Source organism: Lepidochelys kempii, chromosome 3, assembly GCF_965140285.1.
Source record: "Lepidochelys kempii isolate rLepKem1 chromosome 3, rLepKem1.hap1, whole genome shotgun sequence".
NCBI classification, from domain to species: domain Eukaryota; kingdom Metazoa; phylum Chordata; order Testudines; family Cheloniidae; genus Lepidochelys; species Lepidochelys kempii.
Genome location: NC_136382.1, coordinates 174,495,274 through 174,518,523, shown reverse-complemented (window position 1 = coordinate 174,518,523; position 23,250 = coordinate 174,495,274). Strand labels below are relative to the sequence as shown.

General features: G+C 41.1%; 1 protein-coding gene across 1 annotated transcript in view; it reads right to left on the bottom strand.

Moving 5' to 3' along the window:
- Nucleotides 1-23,250, bottom strand: part of CAMKMT (calmodulin-lysine N-methyltransferase) — a 342,431-nt gene that overhangs the window by 296,245 nt on the left and 22,936 nt on the right. The window contains exon 3 of the mRNA XM_073339105.1: nucleotides 17,443-17,507. Within this exon, the coding sequence (XP_073195206.1) occupies nucleotides 17,443-17,507 (65 nt within the window). The remainder of the gene's footprint in view (nucleotides 1-17,442; nucleotides 17,508-23,250) is intronic.

The following is a 23,250-nucleotide window of genomic DNA, read 5'->3' as shown; positions in this document are numbered from 1 at the left end:
AGGCCTCACCACTGCCAAATAGAGTGGAATAACTACCTCCAATGTCTTATATATGACACTCCTATGAATACACCCCAGAATGATGATTGCCTTTTTTGCAGTTATGTCACACTGTTCATTCACATTCAATTTGTGAACCACTTTAACTCTCAGATCCTTTTCAGCAGTACTACCACCAAGTCTGTTATTTCCCATTTTGTACTTGTCCATTTGACTTTTCCTTCCTAAGTGTAGCGCTTCGTACTTGCCTTTATTGAGTTTCATCTTTCTGATTTTAGACCAATCCTCCAATTTGTCAAGATTGTTTTGAATTCTAATCCTCCTGTCCTCCGAAGTGCTTGCAACCCCTCCAAGCTTGGTGTCATCCGCACATTTTATAAGCAGACACTCCACTCCATTATCCAAGTCATTAAGTAAAATATTGAATTGTATGGACCAAGGATTGACCACTGCAGGACCCCACTAGATACGCCCTCCCAGGGTGACAGTGAGCCATTGATAACTACTCTTTCAAACAGTTGTGTACCACTTTATAGTAATTTCATCTATTCCACATTTCCCTAGTTTACTTATGAGAATGTCATGTGGGACTGTGTCAAAACCCTTACTAAAATTCAAGTTATATCACATTTACAGCTTCTCCCAATCTACTAGGCCAGTAATGCTATCAAGGGAGGAAAATAGGTTGGTTTGGCATCTTTGTTCTTGACAAATCCATGTTGGCTATTACTTATTACACTATTATCCTCAAGGTGTTTACAAACTGATTGTTTAATAATTTGTCCCAGTATCTTTCCAGATATTGAAGTTAGGCTGACTGGTCTATAATTACGTTTGGCAGGATTAGATTTTTATTGGTAAATGTCAGTAAATTTCACCATACACACTAAACAAATGAAAAATATTTCCATCAATAATAACTGAAATTTACAGATCGGCAAAGTTAGACATGTGTATTGTATATTTTGACATGTGATGTTGACAATGTGTTTTAATGGTTATAAAGCTTTACCTTGTTGAATTTCAACTTCTGCTATCATTAAATAATTATCATCTGACCTCCCTCCATAATTTCCTGCAACTGTGAAAATTTAAATCAATAAAATTGAAAAAAATGCTCTAAAATAAATATCAATATTATTAATCTAAATTATAAACAAAAACCCTGAATTCTGCCAAATTTATCTATAATTCCCCAGGTCCTGTTCGTTCTCATTTTTAAAGATAGATACTATGTTTGCCTTCTCCAGTCTTCCGTCGCTTCATACATTGTCTAGGAGTTCTTGAAAATAATAGTTAACTCTTCCAATATTGCTTCAGCCAGTTCCTCATGTATCCTAGGATAAACTTCTTCAGGTTCTGTTGACTTAAATACATCTAGTTTATCTAAATATTGTTTAATCTGTTCGTCTCCTATTCTGGTTTGCGTTCCTTCCCCCTTGTTCTTAGCATTAACTGAATTAAATATCTGGTCACAGTTAATCTTTTTGGTGAAGACAGAAGCAAAATAGGCATTAAACACCTCAGTCTTCTTGATGTCATCCATTATTAGTTCTCCTTCCCTGCTAAATAATTGACCTACACTTTCTTTCATCTTTCTCTTGCTCCTAATGTATGTATAGAACCTCTTCTTATTGCCTTTTATGTTCCTTGATAAGTGTAACTCATTTTGTGCCTTAGCCTTTGTGATTTTGTTCCTGCATGCTTGTACTATTCTTTTCTACTACTCATCCTTAGCAATTTGTTCATGTTTCCACTTTTTGTGTTCTAAAAATAACTGATGTAGGATAACTTGGGCAACTTCCTGATCATATGCCTTCATAAATTTTGTGGAGTACAGAGTAAACCCCATTCATCTGAAACTCCCTTATATTGGGAATCTAGGTTACATCATCCAGCAAGAATCACTTACCAAGTCAATATTCAGATTATCCACAATCCCATTAATCTAAATGTTTCCAAGTCCCAGAAACATTTTAGATAAATGTGATTTCTCTATACTCCACAGAAAGAGAGTATCACATTTGAAATATTTTCTACAGTGGAATGATACAAGAAAAAAAGATACTAGGGAGAGAGTACATTGAGGCTTATACAAATAATGAGTGTATACTGTCTAACTGCAACAGTATACACTGTAACTGTAACTCAAGTTATGAAACAGAAACTGGCCTGCTGCTATTCATTTTAATTGCTCTGAAATTATATCCAAGTATTTGATTCAAAACAAAGCTGTGCAGCAAATAAAAAGATTGTAGATTTAGTATATACAATATGCCAGCTAAAATGACAACTTTAATAATAGTCATCCAACCCACTTTCAATTAAAAGGTGATTAAGAAAAGTTACCAAACATTACAATAAAATTCATTCTTAAATTTAATTAAAATAATAATTCTTCTATTCCTATGACCAATCTAATTAACGATGTCATACCCTATCTTAAAATTATTGTAATTAATTTAAATGGAACGATCCAATTCCTTGTGATAATTTAGTTGGAATATTGTGAAGAGGTTCCAATGTGCTTTTCATATTACAATAATACTAGAACAGAAGAAGCATGGGACCAAGATGCATATTTATCCTGGAAACATTTTTTACTAGGATTAAAATGACAGTGGAATGACATACACAACAATTTTTTTGAACAATCAGCTAAAATGCACACAAGCTGGAGTGCTTGGTCACAGATAACTGAACACAAATTGCAGGCACAATCATCTCACTGTCCACATGTGCACCATGCCTGGGAAGCTTTACCCATATTTGTTTTTGAGAACTTGGCTTGTAATATCCATGTAAGGATAGCTTTTGTGGTCAGCCAGCAAATGTCCTCCCTGCAAGATGGATGTGTACTGAGTGCCTGATTCAAAGAGGTAAATGGATGTCTCATCATGCACGTTCTTTTGAAAGACGGCAGTTTAGGCAATGATCCCTTTTTTCCCCAGAATATTCAGATATAGTTCGGAAAGTGCCACATTTCCATAATCTAAAATACCATTAAATAATTCTCTCAGAAATCAAGGACTCACTATTTATCCTTGTAGACAAGTGCTCCACAATGGTTTGGGAGCCTGAAGTAACCCAACATTTTCCACTGCTAAGTACCATTCTTCTTTGTAGAAAGGAGGATTGGTCCGGATTCTCTTCATAAGTTGCAAGTACCACAGCTCAGGCAGTGGAAGCAATATGAGGCATCTCCTCCACACAGGACTGAGCACATACTCTCAGAGGTTCCAGTGCCAGTCATCTTAGGCAAATACTCAGCACTACCAAGGCCAGTCTAGGACACACTATTTGGTAAAATTACCTGGACCTACACCCAAGAACAACACAAAAGATAATCCCACCAGCAATTCACAAAAGGCAAAACACAATTAAGGTTCAAAACAGGCCAGCCCCTGTGGAGCTCAGAGAGAAGGCGTTTATCTTTATGTTTAGTTTTGTTCGTTTTTTAGGTTAACACATTATGCTACAAAATTCGAATCAGTCAGTCTCTAACCCGTATCATTCGAAAAAGCCTTCAGAATACTCCTGAGTGTCACAGACACAGCAATAGCCTTGAACAATAGAGAAGTATGAATTGCTCCATTCCTAGCAAAAGGGGTTAACGCACATGCTCAAGGGCAATAATTGAAATACCATTATTGTTAAATATGACACTGCACATAAATGCATGCTAGAAAGAAGAGGGGCATATTCATATTATGAAGATCTATACAAGCTACTGTGAGGGACATCATAGATTGATTAATTAATTATAAAGGCCAGAAAGGACCACTGTGATCACTAGTCCAACCTCCTCTATAACACAGGCCAGAGAACTTCCTTGAATGAATTCCTATTTGAACTAGACCGTATCACTTAAAAAACATCCAATCTTGATTTAAAAATTTCCAGTGAAGGAAAGCCCTCTCTTTACTGTTCAAAATTTGCACCTTATTTCTAGTCTGAAATTATCTAGCTTTCAACTTTCACTTACAGAATATTGTTATATCTTTAAAAAGAAAAGGAGGACTTGTGGCACCTTAGAGACTAACCAATTTATTTGAGCATAAGCTTTCGTGAGCTACAGCTCACTTCATCGGATGCATACTGTGGAAAGTGTAGAAGATCTTTTTACACACACAAAGCATGAAAAAATTCCTCCCCCCACCCCACTCCCCTGCTGGTAATAGCTTATCTAAAGTGAATACAGACTAACACAGCTGTTACTCTGAAACCTGTTATATCTTTGTCTGCTACACCGAAGAATCCTCTTGTTATATTGCAGCCCCTGCCTAGGGTGCACTCCAGCAGTAGGAACAGCACAACCAATGCACCTGCCTCAGTTTTCCCTTCAGTGCTTCCCTAAAATAGTCCAAATAGTCTTTCTGAATACAAATAGCCCCTGTGGGATTAATTTATCACAAAGAAATCCCTGTGAATATAAACCATAAAAAACCCAGCCTCCAGCAGTCCATCAATTTACAGCCCCGGTGTCTCTCAGTATTCTCATGCTTTCTGCAGCTCCAGTCTCTCTCTCTCACCCACCATGCTCACCTACCAGGTATTGCTCCAGCATCTCTTACCACACCTCACCCCAGCCTTCAGCCCTTTCTGGCCCTCCAGCAGGCATCTCCCTCTGCAGCTCCCAGCCTTCAACCCTCTCTGGCTCAGGAAGGTCAGTAGGCTCCTCCTTCTGCTGGCTTCCTTGCAATTCCTCACTCTTCCCAGGGAGGGCCAGCAGAGCTGTCTGTTATCTCCAGGTTTCCGCAAAGCAACTCTGCTGCTCCTTCTGTCTCTCCTTTCCACTGTGCTCAGGCACCTCTCACCAGGGGCAGCAGGTTTGTATAATTTTTGGTGGTGCCCAGAACAGGTCCAAGTCCCGCCCCGCCCCACACCTGCCTTATAAGCCGATGTATATTTTTTAAAATAATGTAAAAATGGACTGGAAACAGTAAGTGTCTAATAGTTTCCCTATATTACACAATGTGGGGGTGCGTGGGGAGATGAGAGCTCTGGCTGGGGCTGGGGATGAGGGGTTTGGAGTGACAGAGGGGCTCAGGGCTAGGGCAGAGGGTTGGGGTGCAGGGATGAGGGCTGCTCACGGTGGGGCAGAGGGTTGGGCTGCGGGGGGGGGTGAGCACTCTGGCTGGGGGTGCAGGCTCTGGGGTGGGGCGGGGCTGAGGATGAGGAGTTTGGGGTGCAGGCAGGCTGCCCCAGGGCTGGGGCCAGAGAGGAGGACATCACAGTCCCCCAGCCCTCTCTCCCCAAGCAGCACACTCAGCCACCACCATCACAGCATGTGCTCCTAGGGGCTGGGTCCTCTCAGGTCCCTGAAGCCCCTTGCCTCCCCTGTAGTGGGTGCTGCGGGGAGGGAGCTGCCATCACATGTGGCCTCCTCCCCTGCTGCAGCCTGCTGCCCCTCACAGTAGCCCCACGGAGGATGGAGCTGCCCTTTGCCCAATGTGGGGCAGGATTGGTGGCTGCAGGCAGGGAAGGGGAACACAGATCATACGGTCAGACATTCACCCAAGCCCCAGCAGCTGCTCAGGTGAGGTCCAGACTCCAAATCCCAGAAGCCCCCTCAGCGTTGCCTCCAAGTGGGTGCGGGGGAGGGAATGGCTGCCAATCATGTGTGCACCTCCCCTCCCTCCTCCCTCCACAGGTGCAGCAGCCGCCTCAACCTGCTGCCGGCGCTGCTCTCATCTTGTAGGCAGCAGTGGCCGCCACCGCCACTGGCAAGGGAGCGCAGAGCAGAGCAGAGCTGCAGGACAGCCGCCCACTTGAGGCAGGGACGCCTGGAAGGACGCAGGGGTGGCAGGGACGCCTGGAGGAGGCACGCAGGGGTGGCAGGTAGGGCCCGGGGGACACTCCGGAGGAGGCACATGGGGGTGGCAGGCAGGACCAGGGGAGAGACCCAGCTCCAAACGTTGGTGAAGCCAGGCCCCCAGGAATATTCCTGGACCCTGGGCACCACAGGCCTATATAACTCGCCACCCTTGGCTCTCCACTTATTCCTTTCCTATCTTCCTTCAGGGACTTCTCAGGCAGCTCTCACCTGCCCTTTTTCTGAGTCCCAGGCAGCTTTGACTCACCCTAGGGTCCTTCTCTCACTATCAGGGCCCAGCTGCCTGCTTTTAAGACAAATTGAAGGGTGTGGAGTTGAGGAGTGCTTACTAGTCACAGGTGCTCAGGTCTCTTCCCCCTTAAAGGGCCAGTGTTACCCTGTGACAACTCTATTATTAAATTTTGTTTCCCCACATAGGTTCCCCACATAAGTCACCTCTTAACCTTCTCTCTGATAAGCCAAACAGATTGAGCTGCTTGAGTCTTTCACAATAAGGCATGTTTTCCAATCCTTTATGCATTCTCTTGGCTCTTCTCTAATCCTAAATGGGTGGTGATTGTAAGAATATCAGATTATTCCTTCCAGTACCATCAAAACTGACCTCTGAAGCCAACAAGACAGGGGGAAGGAGCAGAGCTCAGGGGTCTTCTGAGCCGAGCAAAGGGGAAACAAAGCTCAAGGAGCCCAAGAGACCTCAGCAAGGAATCTGAGATGCACCAAGTAGGAGCCAAGCCCAAAGATGACCAGCAGAGCATGCATGATCACATTTTGAACTTCTAGATGATTTACTTATCTGGCTTTCTGGGGGTAGATCTTGGCTTGTGGGAGGAGCCTCAGAATACCACTGCTACTTTTCTTTTCCAAAATAACTCCTGCAAGCTATATGCTGGAAAACATTTAGAACAGTCTACAGTGGCTTAAAGTCACTTCTGGGACTACCTCTGAATGTCTGTTGGGTCTGGATGACTTTGATTAGAATCTGATAAAAGATTTGCAAAACCCATTGTTACATCTCAGGGCAGGTCTACACTACAGCCGGGATCTACGCTCTGAGATCGATCCACCAGCGGTTGATTTAGCAGGTCTAGTAAAGACCAGCCAAATCGACTGCAGACTGCTCTCCAGTCAACCCCTGTACTCTACCCCTGACGAGAAGAGTAAGGTAAGTAGACGGGAGATTTTCTCCCATCGATCCCCCACGATGTAGACCCCACAGTAACTCGACCTAAGGTATATTGACTCCATCTATGTTATTGACGTAGCTTGAGTTGCGTAGCATACATCAACTTACCACAGTAGTGTAGACATAGCCTCAGAAAAATCAAGGAGTCCAACAATGTTAGTATGAATTGTATTATATAGTTTTAATTATTATTTGATTTTGGTGAGAAGCAGATTTTTTGAACTATGGGGTTAGGGTCATGGTTCATCAGAAGCCTGTAAGTGAGAAGAACAACAGGACTTAGAGAGCAGGGAACAGAAAGATTGCTGGAAGGCCAGTGTTATGTCCCCTTTTCAGTAAATAGGGAAGTATCAACTTGTAGACAGTATGCAGCACCAGGAAGGAGGACTAGATTTTATTCTCACTTTTAACACAAATCTTCCTCTGCAGTCTTAGGCTGATTTTCCATCGGTAAGATAGAGATAGTTTCCCTAACGTAGTGCATCTTAATTCTTTAATATTTGTAAAGAACTTTGAGATCCTTGGATAGTAAACATTACAGAAGTGCAAAATATTAAGTGAAGCAGTGGACTAAAAGAGGTAAAAATGTGACCTATTTTGATACAATTTTGAAGTCTCAGACAAATTCTATGTCCTCTGACCGTATCTATACTATGGATACCTTTTCCTTCCTGGGGCTGCTACGGAGTGTTTTCACTACTACGGCTTCCCCCTACAGAGCATGACAGGGTCAGGCCAGACAGATACAGGAGAGTGTAGGAAGGAAGGTATTAGCCTTAGGATAAGCAGCTCCTTCTTCCCGTGGTAACTGAGCAGGGGTTACTCCAGGTTAATTAGGACACCTGGGCCGTTTGGAGACAGAATTTCCCCACCCACTGTAAACAGAGTGGGGGCAGGAATTCTGAGAGATGAGCTGCTATCCTGACCCACTGCTAGAAGGAAGCGCGGGACCCAGAAGCAGCCCTGGTACAAAAGACACAGTAAAACAGAATTTTTAGGTGCCTATATTTTAAAATACATTTTTAGGAAGTTACACACTGTACTTGGAAGTTGATAATTTGTAACTTTTCAAGGGGCAACTTCAGGAAGTACACAATAGATCATTTCTCTCTCTCACACACTGTGGTAGGTGTCACACATCTTGCATTTGCTCACTTAAAAGCTTGGAAGTTGTACCCATTTCTCTCTCAGAGGGGTATGCAGTTCTGACATGACCAAGAATAATTCTACATGTCAATTATGTGAGACGAGAGTAGCCGCAGGAAGAAGCTAAATGGCAATTTTAGGGGGGACATCTAGTGATGAATGATGGGGGCAGGGAGCATCAAGAGGAGAATACTTCTTCCATCACAGAAAACAAATGTCCCCAAAAATAGAGGAGAAGGAGGAGTTTCTGCATCAGCACTTGCAGAATGTGTCTCACTCCCTTGTGGCAGCTAACTGAATGACATGTTACACGAAATGCAGGAGCAGCATGCAACCTCTCCTGCTGATAAAAGATGTCATCCTACCCTTTTCCCTAGATAGCTTGATGGCATCTCCTTCCAGGCGTGATGAATCAGTAGCTGCCACAAGCTCTCCATAGCGGAGCTCAGATATCTTTGAGCTACCCAGTGAGACCTCTGAAGAAACTAGTAGGCCTCTGAAGAGAACCTCACATTCCACTGCCGGGAAAAAAAACAAAACCTCTATTTCCAGTTATTTGAGGGGAAAGGAGAGTGTAAGAAAATGTGATTCCTTTCTGTAATTTAGCCATTGTGTTTTCTTCCACAACAGCACATTTCTAAAAATATGAAAAGATTGGGGCGTAGAAGTTATGTTAATAGTAATTGATTTAGAATGAAAAATCATAATGTACAAAATGAATATAATTTGAAAAAATATTGATTGAAAAAAATTATGGAGAACAGGAGAGAGAAAATACATACATCAAATTATTTCTCAAAATTCAATACAAAAACAGTGTTCAACAACTAGAAAAAGCAGATACTGTTTTGTAATTAACATTTTCCAAGATGTTATTGTACGAAAGTAAGCAGAAAAGAAAGAAAAGTTAACATAGTTCATGCTTATTTTCCAAAACTCAAAAATAGTTCATTTTGGAAGGAGAGGAAATCAAATTTGTAAAAACAATATCTATGTTCTAAAAGATGACATTGATGTTTTTAGAATAGCAGCCGTGTTAGTCTGTATCCACAAAAAGAAAAGGAGGACTTGTGGCACCTTAGAGACTAACAAATTTATTTCTTATGCTTATGCTTTGAATTTCTAGCATCTCAATCAAAATTCACTAGAGTAAAAACATTTCAATAGATAATGAGAGTCTTTGCTATTGTTTATGATTAATAGAATGTAAAAAATGAGTTCAGTAACAAGAAAAATATCTACTCCTCATGCTTTCGGAAATCTGTGTTGAGGTTTCAATCTATGACATTTTTAGCGAACAACCAAAAGAGGTTTTAAAAAATACGTATCAAGAAAATACATTGGCCTTTGAACTCTACAAATAAACATGTAATTTTACCCTGGGTGGAATTTATGTTAGGTTAACGTTCCCTTACCTTCATTTATCTGAGTGCATTACTACATTCAACTGTACAACAGTTTGGGAACTGAGAGTTTTGCATTTGTATACTCATGTAATGAATATGTTACAAGATGTTATTGTACAAAACAATAACTAGAAAAGCAGATAAGTCCAACACCTTTTTAACTAAACTTGGAGAAATAAGATTATTATTTTCTCTTTTTCACAGAGAAGCAAGTCAACAAGGAAATCTCTCCATATCAGTTCTTGCATATTACCAAATCAGTGTAATTGTCGTCTGCACCCTAGCAGAGACTATAAGTGGCTAATGCTCAAAAAAAGAAATATTATAATAAAAATGGCAATTTATCATACAAACTACTAGTGAAAATCAGAAAGTAACCCATCATTGTTAGAATCCACTAATAGCTATGCCTCAGACAGAATTCTTATGGAGCTGCAAAGACGACAATATGGTATTGTTTGACTCTAGTAAGTCATATTCTGTCAGTGAAGTTTTACAGTATAGTTAAGACAGAATTAGTCACTAGAACTAAAAAAAAAATCTATAACTTATCTATTAAACATTGAAAGTTTAAGTCTTCACAGTAACTGTATCTGCTTACTGCAGCAGCTACTTTGGAGTATATGCCTGGGTAGTTCTGTAACTGCAGCACCCTCTGCTGCTTTTTCAGTTCCACAACATATAATTTTACACTCATATGGAATCACACAAAAGTCAACTAACAAGAAAACAAAAACTTGAACTTACAGTGATTTCAAATCAAAGGAATGTTTGCACAATTAAATAATCTTCTGTAAAGTTTACAAGAGAAAAATGTATTTTTCTAAGCAAACTTATTCCTGTGGTAGATGTGCATCTTCACATCAGGACAACACTCCAGAGTATGCTGTTTGGGTGAAAAGCATATGGTGGTGTCAAGTGGATATTACTTGCAAACTCCACAATGCTTAACAATTTTGTGTCACAGCTTCCCACACATTGCAATTTGTTTAGGCTTGCAGCAAGTAATGAGGGAGATTTATAATCTTTTGATAATTTAATCTTTTAGTCACTTCACTTGATTAGGTTTATTTTTAATGAATGAATGAATAAATAAATAAATAATCTAAGGATGTCTACTATAAGATATAATCATATAACAATTGTGGGGCCAGATTGCCTGCTTCTATTGGAGGAGGCCAAAGAGAGGAAACATTCAAAAGAACCTCCTTGCAGACTTTTCCCCCCGCGTTATTCTACTGATATGGGGGATTGTCTCTTTATGGAATGAGCAAGGTGTCTGCCCTCCAGAGCATGCTGATACCACCCCACGATATCAGCACAGCTGCACTGGACCACGCTGCTAGGGCTTCACCTGTTGGCCACAGCTCGCAGAACTTCCTTTAAAGAAGCATCCTATGATAAAGTTAATAAAGCCTGGGGCTGTATGACCTTCTTAGCAGACACCACACTGTTGTCCATGGAGAATGAACTGATCATTCCTCTGCCCCAGACTACTCCTACACATTCTTTAAAAATAATAAATAAATAATTATAAAATAATAATAATAATAATAAATAATACTGACTTCCAGTTGTGATTTTTCCACCTTCTAGCAGTAATCCTTTAATGGAAAATACATACTTTGAAATTTTTTTTAGAAAAAGAAAGAAATCAGGTACAAGGGTGCAGTCTGAGCAAGACGTTAAAGGAGCAGTTTCCAAAGTTAATGCCAGAAGACTCATGTACATAGCTTACTGTAGCTACTTCTATGGGCTCTATGGAAGAACTATTCAAGGTTCTTTTTAATTCCATTTTTCATAGAATCCTACCTGTTATCAGGTAATACTTTTGGAAGCAGTCACATGTATTCTTAAACAGCAGTTTATTCATATTTTATATAATGCTGCCAGCTAGTGGCTCACCTTAGAATGAGTTAATGTCTACTGGGAGTTGTAACAACAGGTAATATGTACTTCCATCTGCTCTACCATTCTACTCTTGGTGACGTACAGTGATGTCACTGGACTATTTAAAGAACTATGGGCAAAAAGAGTAAAGTACAGTGAAACAGGTACTAAACAACAACACAAAAGACTAACAAGAAATGGTCTTTTAAAGACGCTTGTGTTAATAAAGGTAGCTGGGAATTTTACTGGAAAAAGCTAAGAAATAAGATATTAAATCATACTTATTTGATACCAAAATGATGTTATGGTTTAGAGAACATTTGATGTGCAAATACTTAAAATTATTTTATTTTTATAAAGCATTTTATGTATCAATATTTAATAAAAGCATATATTTAATGTATAAAAACTCTCTTGTAGCCAAAACATTGGTCCTATATATAGCAGAGGTATATGGTAGGCAAAACAAAAATGCAAACATTTTATATGTTTATCTACTAATCAGGCAAAAACCCTACAGCAATGTACAGATCTATGCAAAGAGCAGAGTCTGCTGTGAACAACCTATATGTACTTAGTGTGTCCCTAATGAGTACTAAAGTCCATACCTAGGAGACCTGTTGAGCTGGAAAGGGTATTACTGTATATGGGACCATTGCTGTATCTGTCTGTAACACACTGCTGGAGACAGGTTTCAGAGGGGTAGCCATGTTAGTCTGTATCAGCAAAAACCACGAGGAGTCCTTGTGGCACCTTAGAGACTAACAAATGTATAAGCCTTTGTGGGCTATAAGTGGGTTAAGGGCTATGAAGTGGGTTCTAGCCCATGAAAGCTTAAGCCCAAATAAATTTATTAGTCTCTAAGGTGCCACAAGGACTCCTCATTGCTTTCACACTGCTGGAGATAGCTGGAGCTGTGAGCCACAGTGTTACGTCTCTGCCTTAGCAAGAGTGAGCTTTACTAGAAATTAGACTGTCAGCTCCCTGCCACACCAATCTGTCTTCCTCACTGGAAAATTCCTCAAGGCTCTCCCAGCCCAAACCTCACCTAGCAGGTACCCATCAGTGAACTTTAGCCCCCAAGCTCCTCAGACATGTTTCTCTGCATTGCAAAGCCCCTACCACTCTGCAGTCACAGAAGATATTAAGTTTGCTGCTCTTTTTAAAAAAGTCAGTCCATTACAGCTTATTAACTTAACTGGGGTAAACACACCCTTCCCTTCAGACACAACACTCAATTAGTTTATAGTAAAAATAAATCTAGTTTATTAACAAAAAACATAGGTTAAGTGATACCAAGTAGAAGCAATAAAGATAGAAATGGGTACAAGAAAATAAAAATGAAAACACGGATCTAAAAGACTTAATCTAGCTAGATATAGTCTTTGTTCAAGATTGTTTCTCTCACCTTCACTCTCCTTTTCAGCTTTTACTGACCAGCCTGCCACAGACTTTTACTGACCAGGATCCACCACAGAGATCAAATTGTTTGGTTCCTTTGTCTCTAAGGGGAAGGATAAAGACTGAGTGTCTCTCTGTTTCTCATATCCCCAAAGGAATTGTTTTTGTCTTGGAAGGCCTCCTGGGGATTCAGCCTCCTGTGTCTCTGTGGGGTGCAGGAGCCATGTAAATTTTCTGTTTCTTGAGTTCAGGATCATAATAAGCCCACAGGTTTAGCTCAATGGCTTTGTTTACTGCTAATATGTAAATTGAGGTAAGCCCACATTCCTTTGTCTAGGACAGACCTGTTTATCACATTTACCTAGGCTTGGCTGTCTGGAATTAAACATGGTGGTTCTAATATCGTGGTTCTCAAATGTTTTTTTTCACAGACCACTTGAAAATTGCTGAGGGTCTCGGCGGACCATGTAATGAGCTTTCCAAATGGTGTTTGTACCATTAGTTAACTATTGTAAAGTGCTTTGGATAAAAGCGCTACATAAAAAAAAATCTTAATAAACTTTTTTTGTTCTACAAATAAAAGCATACAACTCATATTTTAATATCAATAGTCTTACTTTCTAATGCAGCCCCTGTGCTGGGGCTGGGAAGGAGGGCCATCTCTCCCAGGCAGCTGCAGCCCTGGAGCTTGGGAAAGTCGCCTCTTTCTCTGGCCGCCACAGCCCTGTATGTCCCAAATTCCTCCCACACCCTCTTCTCACCCCACTGCCCCTTCCCCATACCCCCTATTCCACCCAAGGCCACCACCTCACCTTACATGTACATCTTCTCCAAGGTCCAGGCACCTAATTAGTAGAGCCGCGCCTGCGTGGCTCCACTAATTAGGTGGGTGGCCCTTCATTCTCTCATGTGCGGCCACCCAGGTGCACATCTTAGAGGGAACTATTCAGGGACCACCTGAATGGAGCTTGCAGACCACAGTTTGAGAACCTCTGTTCTAATATCACACAGAAAGAATCCATAATTTTACATATAACGTAATTGTAAAATGCATGTGTTAATATTAAAAACCAGTGTGTTATTAGTTTTTTACCTCACAAGGTATATTTTGAACAAATATCATTGCAATAGTGTGCGGGGTATGAATACGGGATGCCAGGGCCGTCTCTAGGGAGCTGCGGGGCCCGGGGTGGAAGTGACGAATCCGTCATTTCCATGACCAATTGTGCCAGGTAGTGAAGGCGGTGCCTTCCCAAACAGCAAGGCGTGCCTACCCTCCTTGCCCCCAAGGCCCTGCTTTGGCAGTGCCGCTGGGCTCCAGGGGGCTGGGGCCACTCTGGCTGCCTTCCCAGGGCCGTGGAGGCCGCGGTGGCGGTGCCGCACTCTCTCCCTCAGGTGGAAGGTACAGGGTTGGGGGTAGCCTCCCCCAGCCAGTGGTTCACGCGCCGCCCATGCATGCCAGCCAGCAGGGCCCCTCAAAGCACAGGGCCCAGAGCGGTCACCTCAATTCGCCGTACCCTAGGAATGGCTCTGCGGGATGCCTAGGGTCACTCTGTCACTGACCAGTTGCATTACAGTTAGTTGCTTAACAGAAGTAATTTAATATTGTAAAATGCTAGGGGATACCTTAGGACTGTCACTTAAGAGAGGCTGTGGAGTTCTTTAAAAACAGACACTGGTTGATAAGGTCAAACATAACACTAGAAAAATCCAAGGAGACATGTAGAAAATAATGAATAATCTAACCTCAGAATGTTTAGGCAAATGCTCTAATAATAACTATTTCCTTAAACATAATTTAGAAACTGCTGCACAAAAGTCACAGTATTCATTTTATTGTAAAATAATGTTAAAGACAATAAATGCAGAAGGACTAACTGCCCACAGAATAAGGATATTTTAAAAGGGTAAATGGGATGAACTAAGTAGTGAAAGGCCTTTCAGCCTGACATTGATCTTAGGCAAAATAATGGAACAGCTGTTACAGGATTAATAAAGAATTAAAGGAGGATAATATAAGCAATGCCAACAAAGATGGATTATGGAAAATAGATCTGATCAACCTAACTTGATTTTTTTTTTAAATGAAATTACAAGTTTGGTTGATAATCGTAACACTATTTCATATTTTTATCAGTGATCTGTAAGAAAACATAAAATCACCACTGATAAAGTTTACAGATTACACAGAGAATAATGCAGAGGTCAGGTCACTGATCCAGAGTGATCTGGATTGCTTTGGTAAGCTAGGTGCAAGCAAACAACAGGTGTTTCAATACTGCCAAGTGTGAAGTCACATTTCCAGGAACACAGAATGCAGGCCACGTGTACAAAATGGGGGAATCTATTCTTGGAAGCAGTGACTCTGAAAAAGATTTGTTGGACATGGAGGATAATCAGCTAAACGTGAGCTCCCAATGTGATTTTGTGGCCAAAAAGGCTAATGAGAGCCTTGGATGTATAAACAGTAGGAGTAGCGCAGTTATAATACCTCTGTATTTGGCACTGGTGCAACTGCTACTGGAATACTGTGTCCAGTTCTGGCATCCACAATTCAAGAAGGATGTTGATAAATTGGAAAGGGTTCAGAGTAAAGCCACAAGAATTATTAAAGGATTAAAAAACATACCTTATAAGTGTAAAACTCGAGGAAATCTATTTAGCTTATCAAAGAGAAGTTTATGGCTTGGCTTTATCACAGTCTACAAGTATCCACATGGGGAACAAAAATTTGATAATAGAAGTCGCTTTTCTCTAGCAGACAAAGGTATAACAAGACCCAGTAGCTGTAAGTTAAAAGTAGTCAAATTCAGACTAGAAATAAGGTGCAAATTTTTAACAGTGACGGTAACTGACCATTTGAACAACTTACTTAGGGATGTGGTGGACTCTCCATCACTGGAAACTTCTAAAATAAAGACTGGATGTTTTTCTAAAAGATATTCTCTAGTTCAAACAGGAAGTAATTCAGGAAGTCCTATGGCCTGTGATATAAAGCAGGTCAGACTAGGTAATAACAATGGTCCCTGCTGGGCCCATATAATCTATTAATCTATGATAACGTATAATCTATGAATCTATAATAATGTCATCTTTTAGAAAATGTGATGTCATTTAAACAAGAATTTTCAGTATCACTAAATGTTTTTTCCCAAAAATCCCAAGGCGTGCTCATAAATCCATATATCCTCCCAATCCTTTCACTTGTCTTAATTATCCAGCTACTGGTGACTCACATTGTCCCGGATATAAGCCTTTATTAAAAAATTTGGATTTTTTCCCTTGGCCTTGATATTATTCCCTTGGCTACTTGTAAATCCTTCTGATCTCATTTCTCTTCTGAAATCTGTGAACTACTTCACCTACTTGGCAGTACTTCAAAAACACATTTTATAAGTATTTTTTGGCCTGTGCAGAAAAAGTCTGCAGTGTTAAAAAAAGAAGGCTACCAAGTAAAGAATGGATGGCCCAGAATGTTAGTCTCAAACAGCTATCCATACTTCAGATTTATTTTCCTTTGAAGTCAAAAATATATTGATATTTTTCTGCTCCTGAATGGTCAGTATTCACTGAAATATAACTGGAGAAACAGACAGGAGTTTTGAGGTGAAACAGCCATATTTGAGAAGAATAGTCTCATGTCATAGTTTGGAGGAGGAGAGGAAAAAATGAACTTGTCTCTTGACTCTGTGATCCTTAAAGACCCCCAACTTTATTCTTTAAGCCTTTCAATTGAAAAAGCAACCAAAAAAAACAAACAAACCTGGAATAGAGAATGAGATACTGAAGGATCAAGCACATAGTACATACAGACTATCTATTCAAGAGATAGCCCACAACTTTTACTATGGTGATGCTTTCAAAACATGTAGAAATATTTCTACTCCTTTCCCTCCCCATTTGAAATTTTTGTTTCCAACATATTACAGGTCTTCTCAATACCATTGTTTTAAAAGTTATCAGTAAGTAGATTATTATGTACATTTATTTAAGATTTGTAAATTGGTACTCAGTCAAAAATCTACAGTCTGTTTTGACAGCATTAATGCCAACCATTAGTTACTGCACCACAGTCAGAGAAGGTTAACATAAGGTCCTTGAAAATCTACTCTAGTTCTTCCCTCTCTGATACTACAAAGTGTCTCCTCAAAGAAATGGAGGACAAATGGTTTTACATCTTGAAATACAAATGCTGCAAGTTACCTGCTTCTATGGCTAACTAGTGGGCAAGAGGTTTTCATTCTTTCTAAAGTGTTGGCTGTGTACAGCAACATGTCCACAACACTTGTTGCACAATAGATATGTCTTAGCCCCAAAACAAAATTTGTAGCCAAGAGGGAAAAACAAAAATCAGAAGTTTGCATTGATCAGACCTGCCCATTTTTACAATTTTTATATGTAAAATGGCATAAACATGCATTTATCAACCATAAGGTTTTATATGCCACCATCACCATAATATCAGTGTTTCCCAGATAAGACAGATTGTCATAGAACAGTCATTTTGTAATGCTTTATATTAACAAAAATCAGGCTTCCCCCATACAACACCGTACTTATAGAATAAATTAATAACTTACAGACATTCCCTGTGTTGTCAAAACTTGTAAGAACATCTTCGATATTTAAAAGTCCATTGTTACATCTAGAAGACAACAGATATTTTCATTTTACCAACAAGTAAAAATATTCTTCTCCTAAGACAGTGAATTTGCCATACATGTTCATATCTCACAAATCTTTTCACTACACCTTTCATTACTATGCCATGAACACATATTATTTTAGCCACTAGGGGGAAGATAATGAGAAGTGTTCTGAAAATGAAGAGTGAGAATTAAAATCTGGGAGATTGTATTCTCAACATTGAAGTATTCTTAAAAACAAGCAAATTTTGCTTAATTAGATTGCATACAGTATAAGTATTATGAGAAAAACAAACCCAATTCTTAAACAAGATTTTTAATTATGTTTAATATTTATATTGTTAAGGAAAAGTTAGCACATGTGACTCCATTTTGGTTTGGGGCCCACCACTGTCTAAAAGCAAGCACATCATGCACCAGGAGGAGTGTTCCTTAAATACTGCATTCCTGTGAAAATCCTCCTCCTTGTCTCCAGCCTGCCTTGACTCCCAGTATCTGTTCTTTGGCAGTCCCCAAACTCCCTATCTCCTGGCCTTTGATGTGAGGCCTCCCATCCTGATAATAAAAGTTACTGATGCATGGCTTTAGGACCATGCTGTGTATTTAACATACTAGTTTAGCATGAGGAATGCACCAAGCAGGGATAGGTGGTAGATAAGAAAAGGGTTTGTTTATTGGCTAAGGTTTCCGATGCCCGAGGGCAACATGCTTTGCTAAAAGTATATGACCTTTGTATAATCTGTATTCGGGGTCCCCTCCTGGCTAGCAGGGGGCACCACGCTCGAGTGTAATAAACTTGGTGTGTTTTGGGAACTCGGCAGTTGTGGACTTTGTTTATGTGCCTCAGCCTAGATTCGAACTGTGTGTGACCTACCAGATGTAATTCATCGCATTTGTGTGCGTGTCCTACCAGGTGTAATTCTCAGCAGTTGTGTGCGTGTCCTACCAGGTGTAATTCGTAACAGTTTTGGCGACCACAAAGGAACTCTAGGCTCGCCCCAACAAGCGAGACTACACTCCTCCTCTCGGACAGCTCCAGCCGGCACAAGGTGAGTTCACCTTTGAGAACTCCGAGGAGGGGGTGTGTGAGCCGTCACTTAGGCGATAGGGTGGCACATTTGGTGTCCTTTTGGTAGCCCATTATGGGTTCTGGGCAGAGTGTAAGTAAGGGGACCCCTTTGGCTGAAATTCTCAAGAATTGGGGGAATATTTCTGGTACCCATGGGTTAGGTAAATAAAAAAAAAAGCTGTAATCTTGTGCGAGGTTAAATGGCCAGCACTAGCAACTCAAACACCTTTAAAATGGCCACCGGATGGTCGCTTTGCTGGGAAAAAATTAACAGCACTTAGGAAAAGGCTGGAGAACAAAGCTCCAGCCCAGATGGATTATTGGTATGTAAGGGACAACTGGGCTTATGCACGTGCAAAAGGACGTCCTCTTTCCTCCTCCTTTTCTTATTCATCTCGGGCGTCTCCAGACCCGCTCTGTGCTATGCCTGCTTCTGCCCCTCCTCCGGCTTTCCGACTTATGCCCGTCACCTCCTTGCTTGACAATTAGCCATGCTTTCTGTCCAGGTGACAAGCCTCATGGGGGGAGGACTCGGGTAGTCCTTGTAAGTGAGAATATTTAAGAAAAGAGACCAGGAGGGCTGGGGGCTAGTTAAGAAGCCCACCCTCCTTGTTAATTTGGTAGTGAAACAAAGCTGGTGCTCATGGAAGGGACAGTTCAGAGAGAAAAATAGGATCGGGCCCAAGTGGGCAGGCGACAGATAGAGAGATTGGAAAACAGGTTGGAAACTTGAAGATCATAGTGAAAAAAGAGTAAATAATTACAGGAATGGAAAACGTAAATGCCGGAATAATACTTGGAATGGTAAAATCTAAGTTAATTGGGTGTCGTTTTGGGAAATAAGCAAGTGATTTAAGAAAGGAAAGTAAGAAGTTAACTCTGTAGTTGCTGGAAAGAATTAAGCAGTTGAACTTTGTGAAATACTGGAAAGAAAAAGAATTCTTGGTTTCTTTGCAGCCATTTTGGAAAAAATGGGCCCTTTTCCAAAGAAATGCAATTATACAGTGCTACTTAATTAATATCTTATTAGGCTCCAAGGGACTACAATAGGTGGTGTCTTCCTTTTCAGGTCGCTGTGTGTTTGACAGCAGGAGTTAAAAGTAAAAGGCAATCAAAAGTCTGGTAAAGTTTATTGTGCCCTTTTTAAAGTAAGAATCTTTAAGCTGTGGATCCAAAAGCAAGCCGGAAAGCATTTGTTTTAATGTAAATTACCTAACTGATAAGGTAGAGGCCACTGAAACCTGGGCTGCCTATAAAACAAATACAAGAAAAATATGGGTAATTCCTCTGTTTTGCCTGCAATTAACAAGGGTATTTGTATAAAAAGGAGATATTTTAAGCAATGACTGACTGCCCAAAAGGGGTAGATCTGTGGGTTTTTTTGTCTTTCAGAAAATCAGAGAAAACTGATGCCAGCTGAAAAGCAATTCAACATCTCATGAATTTACTGGCACAATAGGAATTCTGTTCTGTGTTCTATGTCCTGTCTTGTGGTGTTTGTTTTGTGGCCAGAATTGCTGTGTTTAATTTTTTCATAGGACAGTTTAGTTTAAAACTAAATAGAAGGGTTAAATCAAAATGCAGATACTTGTTTTATTCAACTTGGAATACAAAGTGTTTGGATAATATCAGAAAAATGTGATATACTGAAGTTTAATACATTTACTTAAGTAAAAAAAAAATTTTTTTTCATTGGCCAGATCTTTTAATTAAAAAAAATTGTTGTTAAAATTTGCACACCAACAGTCTTTGGAAGCAAGGACATGAAAGGTTAACCCACTCCCCATATTATACATGGGATCCTTCTGGCTACGTCAAATTTCTAGCCAGAGGGCTGGGGAGGGAGGAAAGCTATTGGACACCAGAGGTTGTACCAAGTAGACTCCTCAAAAGTGGGTGTGCTTGTCCTGGCTTGTTGCTCCAAAGCTCTGTAATAAAGTCATTTTCCTAAAAGGGTATATGTGGCATACATTAAACAATAAGACTAAAGTGCTGTATAATGGGCAATGTATATGTGTTCCTTTTTAAACAAAGGTGTATGAGTAAAAAGTGAAAGTTTCCTTTGCAGGTTAATAACAGCCAAAAAGGGGAGAAGAAAGAAAACGGAAAAAAGCTAATTCAACGCTGTAGCTGGCAGGCTCGGTTCAAAGATAAGACACTGACCTGCCCAAGGACACTACTCACAGCTAGGATTTGGCTAACAGCCAAAAAAGAGGGGGGCTTGAATGAGCCCAAGCAGCTGTGAGATCTGCAACACACTGCCAGACATTAATGAAATGTGTTAGGTCTCTGTATTTACAGGTAAAAAGTCCTGCTTCAAGAATCCTGAGCAAACCTGCCATTTGTTAAAACCAGGTGACTGGGTCTACATAAAGGTCCATCAACAAAAGACTACTCTGGCCCCATGCTGGAAAGGCCCTTATTAAGTCCTGCTAACTACCAACACCGTTGTGAAGTGCCAAGGACTGACTGCCTGGACCCATGTTTCTTACTGCAAAAAGACCCCTCCACCTCGAGATGACTTCACTTCGACTACTGATCAGCCTGTCCCTCCTTCTGGGTTTTTTTTTCTTTCCTCCTTTTGGACAGTAGGAAAAAGGACAAGGTGAAGTGCTAGTAACCTCTCCCTTGTCCACTGACAGAGCTAACCTGCGTTCAGTATTTGCTAAAGAAACCAAAGCACTACAGGGTGACGTGCTAGTAACCTCTCCCCTGTATAATGCAAAACCATGATTGTTCCAAGAGAGAAGAAGGAACGCCTGCTCTGCTGAAACCACCAAGATCCAAGGATTCCTGACTGCAAAAGAGAGAAGAAGGAACGCCTGCTCTGCTGAAACCACCAAGATCCAAGGATTCCTGACTGCAAAAGACACTGAGAATTGGCCTTGGTGACAAAGACGGAGCATTGTACATTGGCAGGGAGGAAGTTACGGGATGTATTCTTGGGAATGTGAAGTGAAGTGGTGGGGTGGGTTTATTCCAGAGGCTGGAATCTGTGCTTGTAGGCAAGTATGAATACCAAAAACGCCTTACAGCCACGAACATTACTCCCACCATCTGCCACCACTCCTTTTCAGGTAAAGGTTTCTGGATCCATCATAGCTATGTTAAGTTGGCGCTGGGACCCCCGCCTGACCCTGACAAGCCATTGGACGAGCCACTTCACGCATGAACACCACGACCAACCCATGGACTAAGCTTTCCAGCTATTGGGACCTTTATAGCCCACCAGGACTTCTTGTGTTCCTGTGTATCGGACTTACATTGGTGGTGTTGTTTTTTGTATGGTATAAAGGAGGATGCCGACATTGGTATGGTTTGCCTGGGGGAGTTCCTCTCCCTATTCCCAAGTCCAGTACAAGGATGGGAGGGTGATAGCTTTTTAAATTTAACCCATGCCATAAAACAGGGTATAAATCGAACACGGTGTTGGATTTGTATTCATACTCCCACATATTTGGGTCAGGGGATCCCGTTGGTAGGTGTACCTAATCCCCTTAATCAAACACTCCAAACTAAGCTATGGGCAAACACTACATTTAACTGGAATGTTACGATCCAAAGATGGTCTATTGATATGGTGGCCCAGGGTAATTATGCTTTGTGTGTGTCACGACGTAAGGGCACAGAAAATACAGTTTTTGTAGAAAATTTTGTGGGGTGTAAGGACACCACCCAAATCAGCTCTGGTGCAGAAGGCCCCTCCACCTACTCCAGGACCCCGTGGCCAGTCCCCAAGGGTCTGGCTGGTATTGGTTATGCAATCACACAGCCTATAAGGTTCTCCCACCAGGATGGTGTGGTACATGTACCTTAGGGGCTATAGTACCCGCCATGACAGTACACCAGAACCTGACCCGGGGAGAAATCCGCAATCTAGTATGGAGGGACCGACGAAGTATTCCTTTAAACCCCTTTTCTCAACAGCCCAGAGGCTTTCACTCCTTTGTGCGTTGGTTTCTGCCATGGTTGGGAATAAGCGAGCTGGAAAAAGCTATAGTTAACATTTCAGCTGCTTTGGAACTAATGGCAAATGCTACTGCAAATGCTCTATCTGCCCTTCAAAGTGAAGTCACTCAGCTATCCCAAACTACATTGCAAAACCGTTTAGCCCTGGATTATCTTCTTGCAAACCAGGGCGGGGTTTGTGCTCTGGTCAACTCAAGCTGTTGTGTATTTGTAAATCAGCCATAGGGTGGAAACTGACATCCACATCCTCAAGCAACAGGCAGCCCTATTCCACCACGTCAGCCTCGACAATACCAGCACCGGATTCCAGGAGGTCACCTCATGGCTACCGGATGCGGGGACTTGGGGACGGCGTATTTTGTATTTACTTTTTTTGACGGTTATTGTTTTTGCGTTATTTTTTGTATGCCTACAATGCTGCAGTATGTGCTGTTGGCAGTTGCTAATCCTGCAGCGCGGTTACTCAGCCCCGATATAGCTTACTGACGTAAAAAAAAAAAAGGGAGGACTGTTAAGGAAAAGTTAGCACATGTGACTCCATTTTGGTTTGGGGCCCACCATTGTCTAAAAGCAAGCACATCATGCACCAGGAGGAGTGTTCCTTAGATACTGCATTCCTGTGAAAATCCTCCTCCTTGTCTCCAGCCTGCCTTGACTCCCAGTATCTGTTCTTTGGCAGTCCCCAAACTCCCTATCTCCTGGAC